Source organism: Uranotaenia lowii, chromosome 2 (assembly GCF_029784155.1).
Source record: "Uranotaenia lowii strain MFRU-FL chromosome 2, ASM2978415v1, whole genome shotgun sequence".
NCBI classification, from domain to species: domain Eukaryota; kingdom Metazoa; phylum Arthropoda; class Insecta; order Diptera; family Culicidae; genus Uranotaenia; species Uranotaenia lowii.
This window is the reverse complement of record NC_073692.1, coordinates 426083974-426102287: the sequence shown is the minus strand read 5'-3', so window position 1 is coordinate 426102287 and position 18314 is coordinate 426083974. Positions and strand designations below refer to the sequence as shown.

The 18314-nt window shown below is 37.8% G+C and overlaps 1 protein-coding gene across 1 annotated transcript; it reads right to left on the bottom strand.

Annotated features, from left to right (window-relative positions):
• Window positions 1-1125: 1125 nt before the first annotated feature.
• LOC129743497 (uncharacterized) lies at window positions 1126-17584 on the bottom strand. Its single transcript, XM_055735528.1, has 4 exons — window positions 17435-17584; window positions 2917-6335; window positions 1538-2493; window positions 1126-1232 (listed from the first exon to the last, which is right to left on the bottom strand). Exons 1-4 carry the CDS (start codon window positions 17582-17584, stop codon window positions 1126-1128), a joined length of 4632 nt encoding a protein of 1543 aa, XP_055591503.1.
• Window positions 17585-18314: the final 730 nt, after the last annotated feature.

Here is an 18314-nt window from a genome sequence, read left to right as displayed (position 1 = left end):
ATGAGACTTGCCCAAAAAGTCAACAGACCAATTCGCAGCGCAGCTCAGCTCAGCTCACGTGTGTGTTTCTCTATTAATGACTGGTCTATGTATGACTGGGGAACATCTTTCCACGTGATCCAAATACGGCGCAGGCTCTTCTCGGTGACGTTCGACGAGTGAAATGTGTGCGCGAATCTTATGTTGAGCACCTTCTTCCAATTTCCAACCGAACAACTCCCTAGTGTGGTGAGGCTCTTCGAATGCGTTGCATCTAAGTGAGAAAAAACACTTCCTTCGAGCGCGATACTACATGTGAATCGCAAAGCAAATATACTTAGCTTGTGGTGGCAATAAACATTAGGTACTGGAGCTGTGGCTAGATGATGATGATGATGATGTTGTTTGTATGTAGCAGCAGGAAAAAGCAGGAGAAAATTAAGTTGTGGAAATGGATGGAAGCATCAAGTCATTGGAAAGCATAACTATGATGGTGAGATCAAATGGATGTTGGTAAGGTAGCAGCAACAAAAAAAACGCCTAACAACAATATCTCGAGCAAAGCAACACATGCTGGTGAAATGAATGATGGTTGTAAACTGTGCCAACACCTTCTCGTACCGAATGCAGATCATTGCTGTTGGTGTTATATGCGTTTGGGCGATGTTTATTGATCACTCGTTTAGAAAACTTATGTTAGCATTCAAAATTGCAGGTTGTATGCAGTAGTTAGCTTTGGTTTTGGTTTGTAAACTTGTCGGGGCGTCCAAGTACCTTCTTCCTTCCGTGACTAGGTTCCTTTCGATAGCGGCTGATTTGGGCGTCCCAACACTGAATTTGGTGAACCTTGCTGGGGGAATCGGGTTTGGTTCTTTTCACCTGCTGCCAACAACCAACCGAACAATTTACTGGGCGAAATCCAAGGGGTAAAGCCTCCCAAATGATGTGGTCATCAATTCCAAAAAGCACACGCGACAAATTTACAAACACTACATATATTTTGAACTTAACACTAAACTATAATTAACAAAAAGAGACCTCGAATGTCGGTCGGAGGATTGCCTCCACTAGTGTTGACGATGATGGTGCAGTTACAAGTGATTGCTGTTGTTTTGGGGTGGCGTCGCCAGACCGATGTGCGATGTTTTACTCATCGGCGCAACTCGTTCGTTCTCCGCCAATCGCATTCACTCTCGCCAGACCATTGTCGTTGATATCGTTCTCCGACGCTCTCAATTGCCCATCGTGGCCGACTGAATATGAAGGTGGGCTTTGATGCAGTTTTCATCCATGCGCGTCTCAAGGGTTGCTTACTCCTAAACATCCTGGCCACCCAGAAATAACCATTTCTGCAAAAACAAAAAACAAAATATCCTCTTCCATTGAGGTGATTGGAGGGGGAACGGGAGTAAGGGTTAAATGGATTTGGGTTGAAAATCGTCTGACTTTACTTCATCTGACTCAGGCTGAATCGGCAAAAGACAAATTCTTTCGACCGCACGAGTTTTATACCCACTGTTAGTTTTCAATGTAACTACTCGTACAATGCCATCTCTACCTGGGTGTACTTCGGAAATGCGGCCCATCTTCCAGTGTATTGGTGGGACATTATCATCGCAGATTATCACCAATCTTCCTAACTGGATGTTTACATTTTTACTCCACCGTTTGGTTCTGGCCTGCAACTGTGAAAGATACTCCCTTCGCCAACGATTCCAAATGTGTTGTACCTTTTGTTGTATCAGCTGAGACTTATGAATTCTGTTTTCAGGTATACTTAATAAATTGTGTTCGGGAAGAGCTTGCAAGGAGGATCCCAACCAGAAGTGCGCCGGTGTAAGGGGCTCCAAATCGTTAGGATCGTCTGACTGCTGAGTGATAGGCCTAGAATTGAGACATGCTTCCACCTGTACCAGTAATGTTTGCATGTCTTCGAAGGATAATGGGTGGTCACCAATGACCCTCAATATGTGGTACTTAGCAGATTTCACAGCCGCTTCCCATAGGCCACCAAAATGAGGTGCTCGAGGAGGGTTTAAGTGCCACTGAATGGAATCGTTTGAGCAATGCTTCGATATTTTGTCATGATGATCTTTAGACCTGAGTAACTTTATCAAGTCTCGCAAATAGTTCCTAGCACCGACAAAATTGGTTCCGTTGTCGGAATAGATGTCAGCAACCTTGCCCCACCTGCCGAGAAACCGTCTTAGTGCCTGTAGGAAACGCTCTGTTGTGAGGTCAGTTACCAGTTCTAGGTGCACAGCTTTTGTCGAAAAACAAATAAATACCGCTACGTAAGCCTTAGCAGCTGGTTTTCGTGGCGCATAGCGTACTTGTACTGGTCCGAAGTAATCCACTCCGGTTCTTGTGAAAGGTCGTGATTCCGTTACGCGTTCCGCAGGCAATTCTCCCATGAATTGCTGAATTGGTTTGGGCCTTGCTCTGAAGCATGTGACACATTTGTGAATGACATTTCTAACCACGCTCCGCCCTCCCAGTGGCCAAAACCGTTGCCTAACGGTGCAAAGTGTCAGCTGAGGTCCAGCGTGCAATAATTTTCTGTGATATGATTCAAATAAAAGCTTCGTAAAACCATGATTTGCAGGAAGAACCATAGGGTGTTTGAAATTCTCAGATTCATTAGAATGCCTTAACCTTCCGCCTACCTTAACTATGCCATTTTGTACAAAAGGATTGAACCAGCGTAGTGGTGATTTTCTGGAAACAGATTCCCCTTTTGAGCACGACCTCAGTTCTTCTCCAAAACATTCTAGTTGAACTAGGCGCACAATAACATTCTCTGCATCTGATAATTCTGATGCTCTAAGGAATCCTGAAATAGGACCCTCGTCTGACTTTCTAAGCATTCGAATTAAGCGAATCCAAATCGCCGTGGAACGGATAAGTTTCGTATAGTCGGAAAAGTGTGAAATATACCAGTTATTGAACTCTCTGACAACAGAGTTAGCTGCAGCTACATTCTTGTGCCTCCTTTCTTCTTCGCCTCCTTCTTCCAACGTGCTGACCGATGCCATAGGCCAGTTCTCCATGCGTTCCGATAACCAACATGGACCATTCCACCAAAACTCGTTTCCAAGAATCTCCTCGGGGAGAATACCACGAGAGATTAAGTCCGCAGGGTTCTGCTTTCCTGCAACATGGTTCCATTGACATCCTTCGGTTAATGATTGAATTTTGCTCACTCTATTGGCCACAAAAGTAGTCCAGGTTGAAGGCGTCGAGGCGAGCCAACGCAAAACGCATGTAGAATCGGTCCAAAAGAAAGTCGAGGCTTCGCTTTTGAGTGATTTTTTCACATTGGCTACCAGCTGAGCCCCAAGTAAAGCTCCACACAGCTCTAATCTTGGAATGCTTTGCGATTTTAGTGGTGCTACGCGTGACTTCGAGGTTAGTAGGGTTGTTTTCAATTGGCCTTGAGAATTTTGGCTACGAATGTATACACAAGCCCCGAACGCCCTTTCTGAAGCATCAGAAAAACAGTGGATCTCAAGCATAACAGAGTCGAAAATAACGACGCATCGATTGATTCGGATCTCATTTAGCAAACCGAGTTGCTGGTGAAATTTCCTCCAAGCTTCATCAAAACTCAACGGAACTGGATCATCCCAATCCAGTCGTTGATCCTTCTCGTTTCTAAGCATCCAAATTTTCTGCATGAAAATCTTAGCAGTCACAATAACGGCTCCAATAAGCCCCAGGGGATCGAAAAGCATGGCAATAACGGACAGTATTCGCCTTTTTGTTAATGGTTCAATAGATTCTACGGCCGGAATACTGAATTGAAAACTGAAAACATCTGACGTGGGCATCCATGTCAAACCTAATGTCTTGACCGATGGATCAGGATCCAGATTTATACCCTCCGAACATTTAATTGCCAAATTATCTTCAGTAACGTTCTTCAATACTTCAAGGCTGTTTGAGGCGTATTTTCTCAAACGAAACCCACCAGAACTCATCAACGCATCTAGTTGAACTTGCAGCTCACTAGCTTCCTCTACGGTATCCGATCCAGTGATGACATCATCCATATACGTGTCATACAAAACAGCCCTTGCTGCGAGAGGAAAATCCCCTTTACCATCCGTGGCTAACTGTTGCAGCGTTCTAGTGGCTAAAAATGGTGCAGGTTTGGTGCCGTAGGTGACTGTGCGCAGTTCAAAGATCGATATATTCTCCTCGGGAGATGATCGCCACAAAATGGATTGAAGAGGACGATCAGCTTCGGAAATTCTGATTTGCCTGAACATTTTTTCAATGTCAGCAACAACCATGACCTGTTTGGTTCGACAGCGGAGAATAATCGAGCGTAAGTCATCCTGAATAACAGGACCATTCAATAATCCATCGTTCAACGATATTCCAGTTGAAGTTTTACAAGAGGCGTCAAAAACGACCCTGACCTTGGTTGTGGTACTGGCCTCTTTAACAACTGGGTGGTGTGGCAAAAAACAACGCTTAACTGACTGTTTAACTGATTGCTGACATGACTCATTCTCCAACTCAACTATCTTTTCCATATGGCCCAAACGAACATATTCTTCCATGAATTCTTGGTATTGCTTCCTAAGGTTTTCGTCCCTTGAAAGTCTCCGCTCCGTTGACAGAAACCGTCGCCTAGCGATCTCTTGTGACTCACCTAATTGGTCAATAATACTTTCATTACGTGGCAGAGAAACCGTGTATCTTCCGTCCGACTCGCGTTTTACAGTTTTGGAGAATAAATGTTCGCATTTAGCTTCCTCTGGTGAAAGAATACTGTCTGACTCGACCTCCTCACAGGACCAAAATCGAGCCATCATAGTTTCCAAAGAATCCTCCGTAATAGAAGTGTTAGAGATTACTTCTATGGCTTGCCTTGGAGTTTGTAAACCTCCACAGACTACCCAACCAAAGACCGAATGGTTCAGAGAAGGAAGTTGATCACCCAAATCAATTCTTTCTCCAGTATGGAAGAAATCGAAAAACGCTTCAATTCCTAGAACGATGTCTACCTCGCTAGAAATGGAGAACGAAGGATCTGCCAGCTCGATACCATCTGGAAATCTCCAGCTTGATGTCCGAATCGTGGTTGTGGGTAAGTTAACCGTCACATTAGGTAGAACAAGAAAACTCATCACTCGTGAAAACTGTGAAACTCGTGATCGAACCGTGGCATGAATCCTCTGTTTGACCTTGGTTGCTGCCTGCCCTATTCCAATAACGCAAATTTCGACCTTTTCTCTGGTGGCTTTCAATCGTTGGCTCATTCGCTCCGTAAGAAGATTGCTCTCCGAGCCAGAATCTAGAAGAGCTCTTACTGGGTATTGATTACCATAATCGTCTTCCAAAATGACTACAGCCGTGGCCAAGAGAACCTGCGACGAGCGTTGGGAGGCAGCGTTGGAGGACTGGATATCTGTTGCTGCCAGGTTTGTCACTTGCGGATCTGATACAACCATCGATTCATGAGGCCTTGATTCTGCATTGTCCTTCCGATATCTAGAACCTCTGGATTCTCCTTTACCCATGTTAAAACAAACCAAACTGTGATGGCGACCCTTACAATGGCGACAAGAATATCTTGATTTGCAATCTTTAGCCCTATGGCTCTTGCTAAAGCAGTTTCGGCAAAGTGAATGACTTCGCAGCAACCCTTCTCTATCCTCAATCTTCATGCGCTGAAAAGCCTGGCATCGAAATAACGGATGATCCTCCTGACAAGCAACACACGCTTTACCAGACGATTGAATCGAACTGAAGCTACCCTTAGTAAATTGTCTAAACCTTGAAACTGATTGTGGTTGAACTGCCTTGGGTTCCACTATCTTAGCTGGCAAAGATTCCAATACACGCACTCGCCTGCGAAGGAATTCCGTCAAATCTTGAACAACATCTTGGTCCTTAGCTGCGGAGCTTTCTTCCCATCCTCTGCGTGTCGCAGGATCGAGACGCGAGGAGAGAAGATGGACCAGAAGAAGATCCTTGTAATCTTCAGGCTGAATGATTTGATCTAAAGTCTGCACAATTCTCTCAAATCCTTCTAAGAGAACTTGCAGATCACTGACGGATTCCTTTGGCAAAGAAGGCAGCTGAAACAGACCTTGGACTTGTCTTTTCCGTAAGAGCTTGCTATTATTATACCTTTTCAGTAACAAATCCCAGGCGATTTGGTAATTGGTCTTGGTAATCTTGATAGGATCAATCAGAGCCTTGGGTTCACCCTGTAGACAACCCTTAAGATAGTGGAACTTTTCCACTTCCGGTAAATCAGTTTTCCAATGAATAAGGGACATGTATAAATCTCGAAAACTTAACCATTCTTCAATATTTCCATTGAAAGTTTGAAGTTTGATCTGAGGAAGTCGAACGTGATCAAGAGTTGGTTGCAATAACGAGTCATTCACCCTAGATGTACTATTGAAATCCGGTAATTGAGCCCTTTCCTTTAACTTCTCCATAAGAAACGCTTTGGCATGGTAATATTTTTCGCTAAACGTGGCCCTTTCACGCTCGAAAAAAGTTTCATCTAAATCGAAATCATCATGAGATTGAATTTCAATCAAAGTGTCATTCAGTTTTTCCCACAGGCTGTCAATTTCCTCCAAACGAATCTCAATTTGAATCGATGTTGAATCCTCTTGAAATGTTTCAACAAAACGCCAAATGTCACCGAACGAAGACTGAATTTGTTTGAATCTCATGTTCAGAGACTTGAGGCTCGGAGCCACCGTTGAAATTGAAGGTTTCTTTGTGCTGGGCATGATTAGTTTTGTAACTGCGGAATATGAATTCAAATTCAGTTCCAATTAAACCTCCAACAGTGCACTGCGAATACCTTGTACCGATTCAATTACTGACAGTAAATTCCGACAAATTAGATTCAAAGTCTGAACCGAATGAATTCTTGATATTAAACAAACTCAGTCTCAATACTGTCAAAATACTGACCCAATCTGAATAAATAACACAATAAGTACTCAATAAGCAGATTTCCATTGATAAAATTATCGACAATATTCAAATTTAATCAATCATTGATAAAACGATACAGACTCAACACCGTCGCCAACGATAATTTCAACCAATGTAATTTTCAACAAACTGAAACGGACTCCAGAAATTACCAATCAACAACCTTGGATTGTATACAGTCAAATTCTGACTCAAAATTATCGAAAAAAACAGCTCAATTCTGATGCAGCATGAAATTTTAATAGTTTATGATCAAACTCAAGCTTTCAAATTAACATCTTGTAACTTAAAATGATTAATATCGTGTAATTTTGATCACCTTCCAATATTGTTTCATCAAATTCAATCAGTGTTCACTTCCTATAAGAAGATCATATTCAAACTCGTTCCAATATAGGTCACCCGACCTTAGATTCGGTTAGCTACACAAACAATCATCATCAATTAGCAAACTCCAATTCACATATCATAAACAGCTGATCGATAAATAACATCGCATCTCAGTAGCAGTAATGCAGAACTATTTAGGTGCTATCCAATCGCACAAACACTAGTTAGGGTAGTAATACCAATAATAGGTTAACTCAAACCTTCCAAACAGAAACCAATTCCGACCAACTAGGACCAACAATGTCCTTTTCAACAGACAAAAACACTCCAAATAGAGTCAAAGGCCTCCCAGCCAATGACAACAGGGATACGGTAAGTATTGAGGTTGGAAGAGGATTTAAATCATAATTAAATCTATATTTTAAAGCAACCAACAGTGTTTCGTCGAGTAACTTACTCAATCCAAAATGGAATCGATCATCCTTGGCCGAAGGGGTGATGAGGTGAGGGGGTGATGTTCCAATCACCAGGCAGTAGCACCGTTCACTAGTGGACCTTCCGAGTTGGCGATGTCCCAATCGCCGGATGTTCCGACCCTTTCCGAAACGCTGCTTGACCGACACCGGGCATGCAAAGGTGTCCTAGGCGGTGATGTCGATGACCAATAAACGATAGATGATGTCCCAGGATGATGAATAGGATTCAGCCTATCCTCGATGGCGCTGATTCTCGATGGCGCTTATCCTTGATGGCGCTACCCAAGCCAAGCCAAACGTAAGCACACAAAGGATGTTTTGTTGCTTCGATTGTTCAGCCCAACTTCTTCTTCAATGGCGGGACGGGTGCTTTAGAATTGGCAGAAACAATTGACTCACGGGTGTTGCAGACAATGGTATCCGGATTTACGCGCAAATTGGGCCACATCCGGTTCGAAGGACCATAATGTCGGGGCGTCCAAGTACCTTCTTCCTTCCGTGACTAGGTTCCTTTCGATAGCGGCTGATTTGGGCGTCCCAACACTGAATTTGGTGAACCTTGCTGGGGGAATCGGGTTTGGTTCTTTTCACCTGCTGCCAACAACCAACCGAACAATTTACTGGGCGAAATCCAAGGGGTAAAGCCTCCCAAATGATGTGGTCATCAATTCCAAAAAGCACACGCGACAAATTTACAAACACTACATATATTTTGAACTTAACACTAAACTATAATTAACAAAAAGAGACCTCGAATGTCGGTCGGAGGATTGCCTCCACTAGTGTTGACGATGATGGTGCAGTTACAAGTGATTGCTGTTGTTTTGGGGTGGCGTCGCCAGACCGATGTGCGATGTTTTACTCATCGGCGCAACTCGTTCGTTCTCCGCCAATCGCATTCACTCTCGCCAGACCATTGTCGTTGATATCGTTCTCCGACGCTCTCAATTGCCCATCGTGGCCGACTGAATATGAAGGTGGGCTTTGATGCAGTTTTCATCCATGCGCGTCTCAAGGGTTGCTTACTCCTAAACAAAACTTTTTATGGGATTTTGGAAGGATTTAATATGTAAGACCTAGTTCTCTCTTGTTGGGAAAAAGTGGTAGACATTTTAACACTTGTAGCAGATTTTGAAAATTTTAACATACGAAATTTTTTTCAAGATATGTGGTCGTCAAAATTTTTTAAAACATTAATCGTATACCAATCTAACTATATTTGTGAGCAAAAATTGCATTTTTTCAAATTGTAAGATTTTCAAAATGTGTTCTACAGCTGTCAAAATTTCCACCACGTTCCCCAACACGGGTGAACTTGGTTTAGGGTTAGCGATTGCCAATTTTTAAATTGAATTAAAACTTTTCCACTCCTATCTTAAGAGGCCCTAAAGGAATACCTTTCGAATTTGTTTCGATACCGTTCATTAATGGATGATGCTTTCAAAAAAAAAAAATTAAGATTTATGATAGTGAAGCATTTTGCTTTTCGAAGGTTATGCTCATAGTTTTTATAATCGACATCAAGGACATCAAGGACATAAAGAATGGAAGTTTGAATGGAAATGATGCTATTCCTTAACTTTTAAAATGCTTTGTTGATTGCGAGTATTTTTTACACTGTGGATTATTTTCAAGTGAATTATTTAAGATAACATGGATGCGTGGGAGGTTTTATAACCCATGAGGTAGAAAAATTTCGAAGATCCCGTCAGTAAGTTCCAATGCTTGTATAAAGAGTTGCACCGAATTTTCAATTTTAGATAAAAATTGATAACAATTATGATTATGGCGAAAATGTCTAAAGTCACTCCTTAAAATGAGTGCTCTTCAATTTTCTACGAATTATTGCCTTCTCACGATCAAGAAAATTTTCCATTGAGTTTTTGGAAACAACAATAGACACAATGTTTGCATTTTATAATGTTTCTACAAACATAAGGTTACTCAGTAGATAAATGTATGCATAAAAAAAGAGTCATTTATTCAAGAGTTTTGAAATTTTTTTCAATAAGGATCGACGATAAAAAAAAATAAAAACAATTTTTACGAGGATTCAATCACATTTATATCCCTAGTGTACACTGAATTTTAGCGCTCTCGAAAGTAATTACATTTTCTTTATATTTTAATTTTACGAGTTACCTGTTATATGTAGGTAGAAACATTTTAATAATTAATAATTTATCCAACTGATCAACAAAATATTTCAATGGGAAATTCTCATGACCGTGGGAAGGAAATTTTTCGGTTAAAATTGGTTATTTTTAGGTGTTCACTAATTTTTAGGAGCCGTAAGTAAAAATCAATTTAATAAGGTGCCTATTTTTAAAATTACTTAAAGCTACTGAGTCACTCGAAATAATTGCCAATGTTCATGATTGACGTTTTAGGCATCTCCGGTTTTTTTAAACGCATTTTCATAGATCCTTTCCTGACAGTTGCTATTAGAATTAGGAAAAAAAATAGAAAACTAAATCAACTCATTCTAACTTATCATTTGAACGTTGTTGTCAAAATTTGTTTTCTATCAAAATTTTTAGATGCACTTGATTGAAATTTTATGATATCGCTCGGTGATTGGCACAATTTTTTTTTTTCATCGATCAGTTTTTCTTGACAGGGATAGCATCGTCCGAAGAAGTGTTTCATTATCGCGCGATTTCGGACCAAAACATTATCCGTTTGCGGACCGATCTTCTTGATGAACGGATGAACCGATTTTCATCTTTTTACCGATCTGGGAAACGATTTTATCTGATCTCAGGAGAAATTGTCAACCGTTGCCGAGTGTATGAACGAATTTCGTGATTTTTCAAACCTTATTGGCAAGAGTTGGAGAGTTGCGATGGGGGCAATTGCCCCGGACCCCCAGCTCAGGGGGCTAACCGAGTAAAATTAAAATTGAAACATAACTTTGATCATACTGCTTTAAGTTCTAGAAAACTAGGAAAATATGAAAATCTGAATTAAAATGTTCAATATACCAGGTAAAAAGGCCCCCTTGAAATAATATCTCGAATAGTTTCACTCTAATACAAGATAAGAACGCCCCCTAAAATAAGTATGGTCGAATTTTTCTCGCATTTTTTTTGGCTGATCAAATTAGCTCAAATTTTTTCAATACCTGGCTGGCAATAGCTGGTTATTCGTTCTCGAATTTTCCAACATAAAATCCGGATAAATCCAAGCAGAATTCAATAATAATTCAAAAAAAAAAACTAAAAGTGACAAAAACTTTCTAAAATGTTGAATTTTTAGTTTTCGACTGTATGTTTTGGTTAAATTATCGGCAAATCAGTCCAATTTTATTGAATCCAAAAACATTTATTTTTGATCCAACTTTTCGGTGTTGGTTAACACCTTCATCAGTGATCAAAATGGTAGATTTTGAATTGCTTTAGTAAAAGCGTATTGTCCGGATGTGTTGTGGTGGGGTTTCAATTAAAATTTGAAATTCTAACACTAAACACAAATTAGGACAACAATTCTACGTAAATGTCCTAATTTATGTTAAGTGTTAGAAAATTTAAAATTTAAAATTCTGAAGAAAAAAAATATTTCAGGAGTTTCCAGCGAATCAAGCTTTATGTTCTGAATAAGAAGTTTTTACTTCTCATTTTGAAAAAAAGTGTAACGGCTTTTTCGGGGGATTAATTATTTTTTTCTTAGATTTGTCAAAATTAAAAAAAAACACAGAAGTTATCAGTTTTTAAAAGCAAATTTGCAGGAATTTCCAAAAGTTAAGAAAGTTAAGAAAAACATTTAAAATCTTTTAAAAATTTAAGTTTTTTCGGGCTTTGTTGAATGAAATTAATAAAACCAGGCAATCTGGAATGCTCACTTTATAAGCATAAGTACGAGTACCTTAAAACGTGGTAACATTGATCACCTGGGTAACTTTGATCATCATGAAATTTTTCCTCATAATCATCAATAGCTAAGTCTGAAGTCCTCAAATTTTTTTTTATGTTTGAAAACCTGTAAATTGAGCTTCAAATGGGGAGAAACTTGATTTGTTTTTGAAAATTTCAAATGTAAGTAAAAATGTAATTTCAAAATCATGAGATATTTATTATTTCAAAGGCTTGCAAACAAACATCCTTCCTAAGGAAATCCATGCGTTTAGAAGCAGCAGGTTGAATTATGTGAAAGTTTAACTTTTATCCTTAGTAAATGTAATGATTTGGTGTAGTTTTTGTTGTATTTTTAGGTAAATTTTTGATATTTAGAAAATAGGGACATTTTCTAAGAATAAGCCAGTCTAGGACAAACTGCTAAAACCCTATCAAATGGAAAAGTTTTAAGGAAAAAAACTTAAGAGCAATAGTGAAAGGGCCTAGGGAATTGAATAAAGGCAAAATTTCATTTGTTTCGTAGTTTAAATTTTATAAGTAATGTAAAAAAATTTAGACTCTTAATTTATGCAGCATCATTGTCCATCTTATTTAATTGTTGTTTGGCGTTAACACATTAAGAGCCGTGAAGTTGATTTTTTTTGGACTGCGAAGAAAACTTATGAAGGTGTTTTAAATCCGTTATGATCAAGAAAACTCGTTAAAGCCGTCAAAATAGAGACTGATCAATGTTACCCCAAAGCATCAAATTCTAAACAAATACAAAATCGATCTTTTAATCAAATTTAAAGTGCAACTATGTTTTACGTTTATAGGAGTCCAGTACTGTGTTTAAAAATATGAAACATGCCACATTCCCCTTAGCAGAAAAAATATTCGAAAATTATTGAAAAATGTGATCAATACTACCCCGTTTTAAGGTATGCAAAATTAATGTAAATTTTTCAATCATTATTGAAATTTGTGTTCATTTATACACTCTACACTAAGGTTGCCAGAACTTTTATAGCACGTTTCCGGGCCACAAATTTGATTTTAAAATTTTCGGTAAAAAAATCCAGGCAATATTTAGGCGAATTGAATAAATCTGAACAAAATTTGGGCTTTTTTCAATGATCCAAGCAACTGATTTCGGGCAAGCGGACCGGATTTTTTTTTAATTTTATTAAATATCTGGGCGAACCCGGATAAAACCGGGCCATCTGGCAATCTGGCAATACTTATACATTAATTTTGAAAAAAAAAAAAAATAAAGGTAACTGTAAATGACTAAATAACATCAATCGGCAAAACTGAGTCCGACTATTAAATTTTTATTGCAATTTGAATCAAAGATTTGAAACTCTAATTAAAACTTTTCCATCAGAGTTAGCTCCAATTTCATATGTACATTTGATTCTGATGTACTTTTTTTAAGTTTTACAAAAGTACATGAACACGATATTTTTGTATTTTGAAGATTTAGAAAGGAAATAAATATTTGGATTTGAATTATAAATTTTGCAATTCCTACTTCACTCTGATTTTGTCTTTGATTCTCAATTTTGTATTTGAATTTCAATTGTTATTTTATATTACGATTTTAATTTGAGATTTTGAGTCGTGGGTCTGAATAAAATTGAATTTCAGTTATTGAATTTCACTGTTGAACTGTCTTAAATATCTCCTTGGAATTTGAATTTAATCATGTTGTTTTTTTAGATTCTACGTCTGAAAGCTTAATATTACTTCTCATTAGCCATGAGGAAAATATTTATTCTGCTTTTTAGGAAGTTCATACCAAGTGATTAATATAATTAAATGAAAAGAGTTTTAATATATATCTTTTAATTTTTCTAATCAAGACATATCTGGATGACGATAGAGTTATCAAATAAAATGTGATTTTTTTTGCATTTAACAGCTCTAATCAGCATTTTCATTTTCGATTAGTGGATTAATTATTCCGCAATATTTGCACGTGATATAGTTATTGTTTGAAGATATCAGATATAATGCTTATTTGAAGGCAATAAAACGAACTGTTTACAGTTTCTTAGTATGTTTAAAGTATTATGTGTTCTATGGGAAGGCATATAAAAAAAATGTATCATAGCCCCCCAGCCCGTGAAAAATTGCCCTGGAACCCCCGATGGCTTAATCCGGCCCCGGCTGCAATCGTGAGTTTTTTTTTGTAGAACCAAACCTTTCCAAACGTTGTCAATCGGGTGTATGAAGGTATTTGTGATTGATTGAGGTTAAATTTATTGCAAAGAATTTGCAAATCTGAAGAAATATCAGCGATTTTCCAAATACTACTTTAAAAAAAAAATTAATAAGTTTGGTTTTTGCAATTTTTCCGCATATTTTGTTCAATATCTCATACATACATTGTAATATCGAAATAAAAATACTCAAAAATATCCCCGCTTTTCCGAGATATTTGGATTTTGATTAGTGTTGTTTTGAAACAACACTATGCATTAAAGGGTTATGCTACAGCCCCAAAATCATATGTTGATCAAACAAAAACTCAATTATGTCAAATCATTTCTTCAGATCCGCTCATGTGTCGTTTCACGTTACATTTTCTAATGGCACTTCGGTCAGAATACTGAAATATCTATTTAGGAGCGCTGGGTGTCCCTAAGTCAATGTAGTAAGCGAAAAACTCTCTATGTATAAGAATAGTACCACTTAAGTTTTTCTACAAAAATGAAGATAATTTTTTTAAATTTACTGTACAAAAGAGAAAAATAATGCTTCTAAGAACAGTTTGACTGCGTTTTTAGGTGTTTTCTAGTATTCCAAAGGTTTTAAAGGGGTTTTTAAGAAATTTTCTTCTATCAATGAGGAATTTGACATTTGTGCTATAATATTTTATCAAACTGCAAAATTTCTTCATTCATATTTTAATTCATCTAGGCTGAATTCAAAATTTATGCGCTGGTTTTTCATTCAAAATTTAATTTTTTTTAAATCAGTCAAATGCTATTTTTTCGGTATCAAGTCGTAGATGGCAGCACTATCTTGCTGTTAATCAGAGTTGTGACCCATTTTTGACTACCCGGGAATTATCAAGGTGTGTCGGATGACTTTGGTCAAGAAATAAGCCTACTTGGTTCCGCGTAAACGCCTCGGAAATTTCAAGATCACTTAATCTAATAATTAGAATTGAACTTGAGCTTGAATTGAAATTGAGCAAAAACTTCGATGGTGGTTCATTCTTGTCCTGGTGAGTTTTTTTTCAAATTCAGAAAAGCTTTCTTCAGGGTGATCTCTTGATCTCTATAAATACTGTGTTGGAAAAGTATCACGAAATGAAGAATATAAGCTTTAATAAACTGAGATAGTGCTGCCATATATGACTTGAAACTGAAAAAAGCGTGGTTTACTTAAAAAAAAATCAAAATTTTTAAGCCAACCTGTTATTTTTATTTAAAATTTATCCAGATTATTTGTTTCATCATTTCACGTTAGTTTTTTTAAAGAAATTGAGCAGTTTGATACATTTTTTAGCACAAATGTCAAATTCCTTGGTGCTAAAGGAGCATCTCTTAAAACTTCCTTAAAAACCTTTGGAAAACTTGAAAACGTCTAAAAATGCAGAAATCTAATCAAATAAATCGTAGAAGCATTATTATTTAATTTAGTACAGTAAATTTTGTAGAAATTTCATTAATTTTTGTAGAAAAACATAAGTGGAACTATTCTTATTTCGCACTCTTTTTCATATTTTTGGTCCTCAACGCCAATTGTTACTTCCAAAAAAAGTAAACTTATGCTTAATTTATCCATTAAACAACTAAAAACAAGCTGTAGAAGAAAATATTGATGATACTCAATCATTCATATTTAAACCAAACACATATGTAGAACAATGCTAGAAGTCAATGAATAAGTATCAACTTTGTGGGACATATGAATAACCATTCGTTAACCAACGAGTGCTTTTGAAGTATTCTTCCTCGTTCATGTTGTCTTAAACAGGGAAATTTCTATGAATGACTTACTGAAATTTACAGCAATATTTATTAGTATGTAGCAATCTTTTCATATTTTTTTTTGGAACTTTCCCGGATTATTAAGGAAGGACATGACAACAACAAAATTCTGAGCGGAGATCTACTACGAACCCACTTTGTAATACGTTTCGTCGCTCATAACGAAGCATTTGAGATTTTTCAACAATTTGTGGTCTTATTTTCGTACTTACGATTTGGCCATCGTATTTATTGGTTCTAAAGGTAAGGCTAGACGACTTTATTTACTTGGAGATATGAAATGCTGGACGAACCAGAAAGAAATAAGTCTTTTTTACCCGTTCCATGCCTTTATAGTGTCGGTCAATTATGTTTTTTTTCCACTTCTAGTTCACCACTGTATTCTCTTGTTTTTTTTTAAAAAAAAAGATCTTCCTGTTAGGATTTTCTGGAATCATTTAAATTCGTGTAAATTTGTTTATTTGTGTTCTTCTTGTTTAGCTGCTAACTCAAAACCATTTGACATTTTGTCATCAAATTTTTCATTTTTTTTGTAAACATTACATTGCTGAATAATTTTTTAACAATTAAAAATTTATTCCCCAAAAAAGTAAGGCATTTTTATAGTACAACTGTTGTAAAATTCCCAATTTTGTGCATGTAAGGGATTATTTTCTGATCAGACAAAATTTCAATAACTGGTGCTTCTGCAAATTTGTTATTGTTTTTTTTTCACCACTTTAAGACCTTGCTTTACATCGCCTCTTGAAAGTGTCGATGCACTGTTACAAACGAATTCTGATCATTCGAATGTACTTAATAACACAAGTCCCCGTCATTGTAGATCGTAGACTTATTTTAATAAGTGATCATTAATTTTAATCTAATTTAATTGATGAGCAAACAAAACTTCGCTTTTAAGTTGTAAAGCTTCTCAAATTATAAACCGATCTAATTTAAAAAAATCTTCTGCAAAATAGCGTCTAATTTGAAAATTTCTTCAATAGTTTTCTACTTTGTCGTTTAATAAGGCTTATTAAGAAATTGGGTTACTAGTGCTTCACCCACTCAGGGTGAAACCACTCACCCTAGAGTTGATCGATGGATGAAATTATTCAATTACTCACTTCGAACCAGAGACGCAACACTACCCCATCATCGATCGATACATCATTTCTATAATGCAATTATAATTATGATGATTCAATCAAATCTGTTCAAATCCGGATCACCGATACCCATCCGTTTGTTTGTTGGGCGGCATCCATCGATCGGTATATTGCCGCCATCTCACGCCGATGGATCCATTAGCCAATCGATCGGTCTGCATCGGCTCTTACAGTAGTTAGATGATATTTCATCCGTTGTTGCAGATTTTGTTTCGTCATTCATCATCATACTGCTGGAAAACTGTGCATTACGACCAATATAGATCAGCAAGTGGTTGATTAAATTTTTAACTCTAAAGAAACACTTCAATAGAAAGTAACATTAGAAGTGAAAATCAATCATAAGTTACCAGCTCATTCATCTTATATCGGAGACTGCTTGTAAAACGAGAGACTTTTGTCGTTTGAATTACATCATTCGAAGGTTTGAGGGTAAACCCTATTATTACAGCAAAGCGACGCCTTTCGCATAGGAAAAGTTTCGCCTTGTTTACAGACTTGCTGGTGTTGTTGGGTACTTTGGAAATAGTTTTCTAAAGTTTCAAAACTTTTACTCCAGTATTGCCGCCCTGCATATTGAATGCGCCCGACAGCGCAAATCGCTAATTGTACCCAGCACTCTGCACGGAAGTCGGAAACTATTTGCTCCATATATCGCTGAATTTCGAGATAGAAAAAAAAAGATCAACCTGAACTGATGACGGTGTGGTCTGGTCGCGTGAAGTATTGCGGACGGAATTGCTACGGGGGCCCCCGGATAGGTTTAGGTATTTGTTTGTTGGGTAAGCAAAGGCATGCGTTTCTGTTTTCACTTTTCGCCCCAGAGGCGTCAACTTCATCATCTATCCACTCTGGTGGAGCGTCAGCCAGGCGGATTCGCGCGCGCGTCTCTTTCTGCGTGTTTGCGTGAACTTCTTGCGACGCGACGCTCTCTGTTGTTTGCTGGCGCTTGCTGCCGTCGTCGATGATGCTGGTCAATGACCGATACGCTTGTGGAGATGTGCCAAGCTTTTGGTTCCTACTTTGAACCACACCACCAGCTTTTGGTGGAGTCTCCGAAGAAGTTTGGTTCACATGAGAGCTTGGTTTTCTATGGTGTTTTTCTTTTCAAATTTGGAAGTCTGGAGGCAGTCTGACCGATGGCGATATGGCCAGAAGAAAAACCAAACACAGTCTCGTATACTACACCTTGTGTAGAGCTGACATGTATGTAGCGGCAATTATAAATTTTAATTGTGGCTTGCCGGTTTAGGGTTGGTGTGCCCACATCGAGTTTTGTTTATTTTTTTACTTTTTACCGCCGGGAGGTTTCCTAGTTAGTGATCTAAGCTGTTTGCCTGGGAATGGCAGATTGGTTTCTGTCCATTTGGATCAATGTGTGTCTGAAAGATATATGGTAATCATGAATGGAGATGTGCTTTTTTGTGAGAAATTTTCATATGATTTACGATTATATGTTGGTAAAATTTCCAATCGAATTATGTTTTTTCTCAAACAGAACCGTACAAATTTATTTTCCATTCAATTTCCAGCACCTTCAATTTCGAAATATCTATCTGCACTGCATTT

Bases quoted from the DNA above. Each gene is read 5' to 3' on its own strand.
- LOC129743497 (XM_055735528.1), bottom strand. From the start codon at position 17,584: ATGAAGTTGACGCCTCTGGGGCGAAAAGTGAAAACAGAAACGCATGCC. The intron at 2,494-2,916 runs GTATATTTCACA...TTGCACCGTTAG, and splicing joins GTCAGAGAGTTCAATAACTG to GCAACGGTTTTGGCCACTGG. The intron at 1,233-1,537 runs GTAGAGATGGCA...CTTCATATTCAG, and splicing joins CATTTCCGAAGTACACCCAG to TCGGCCACGATGGGCAATTG.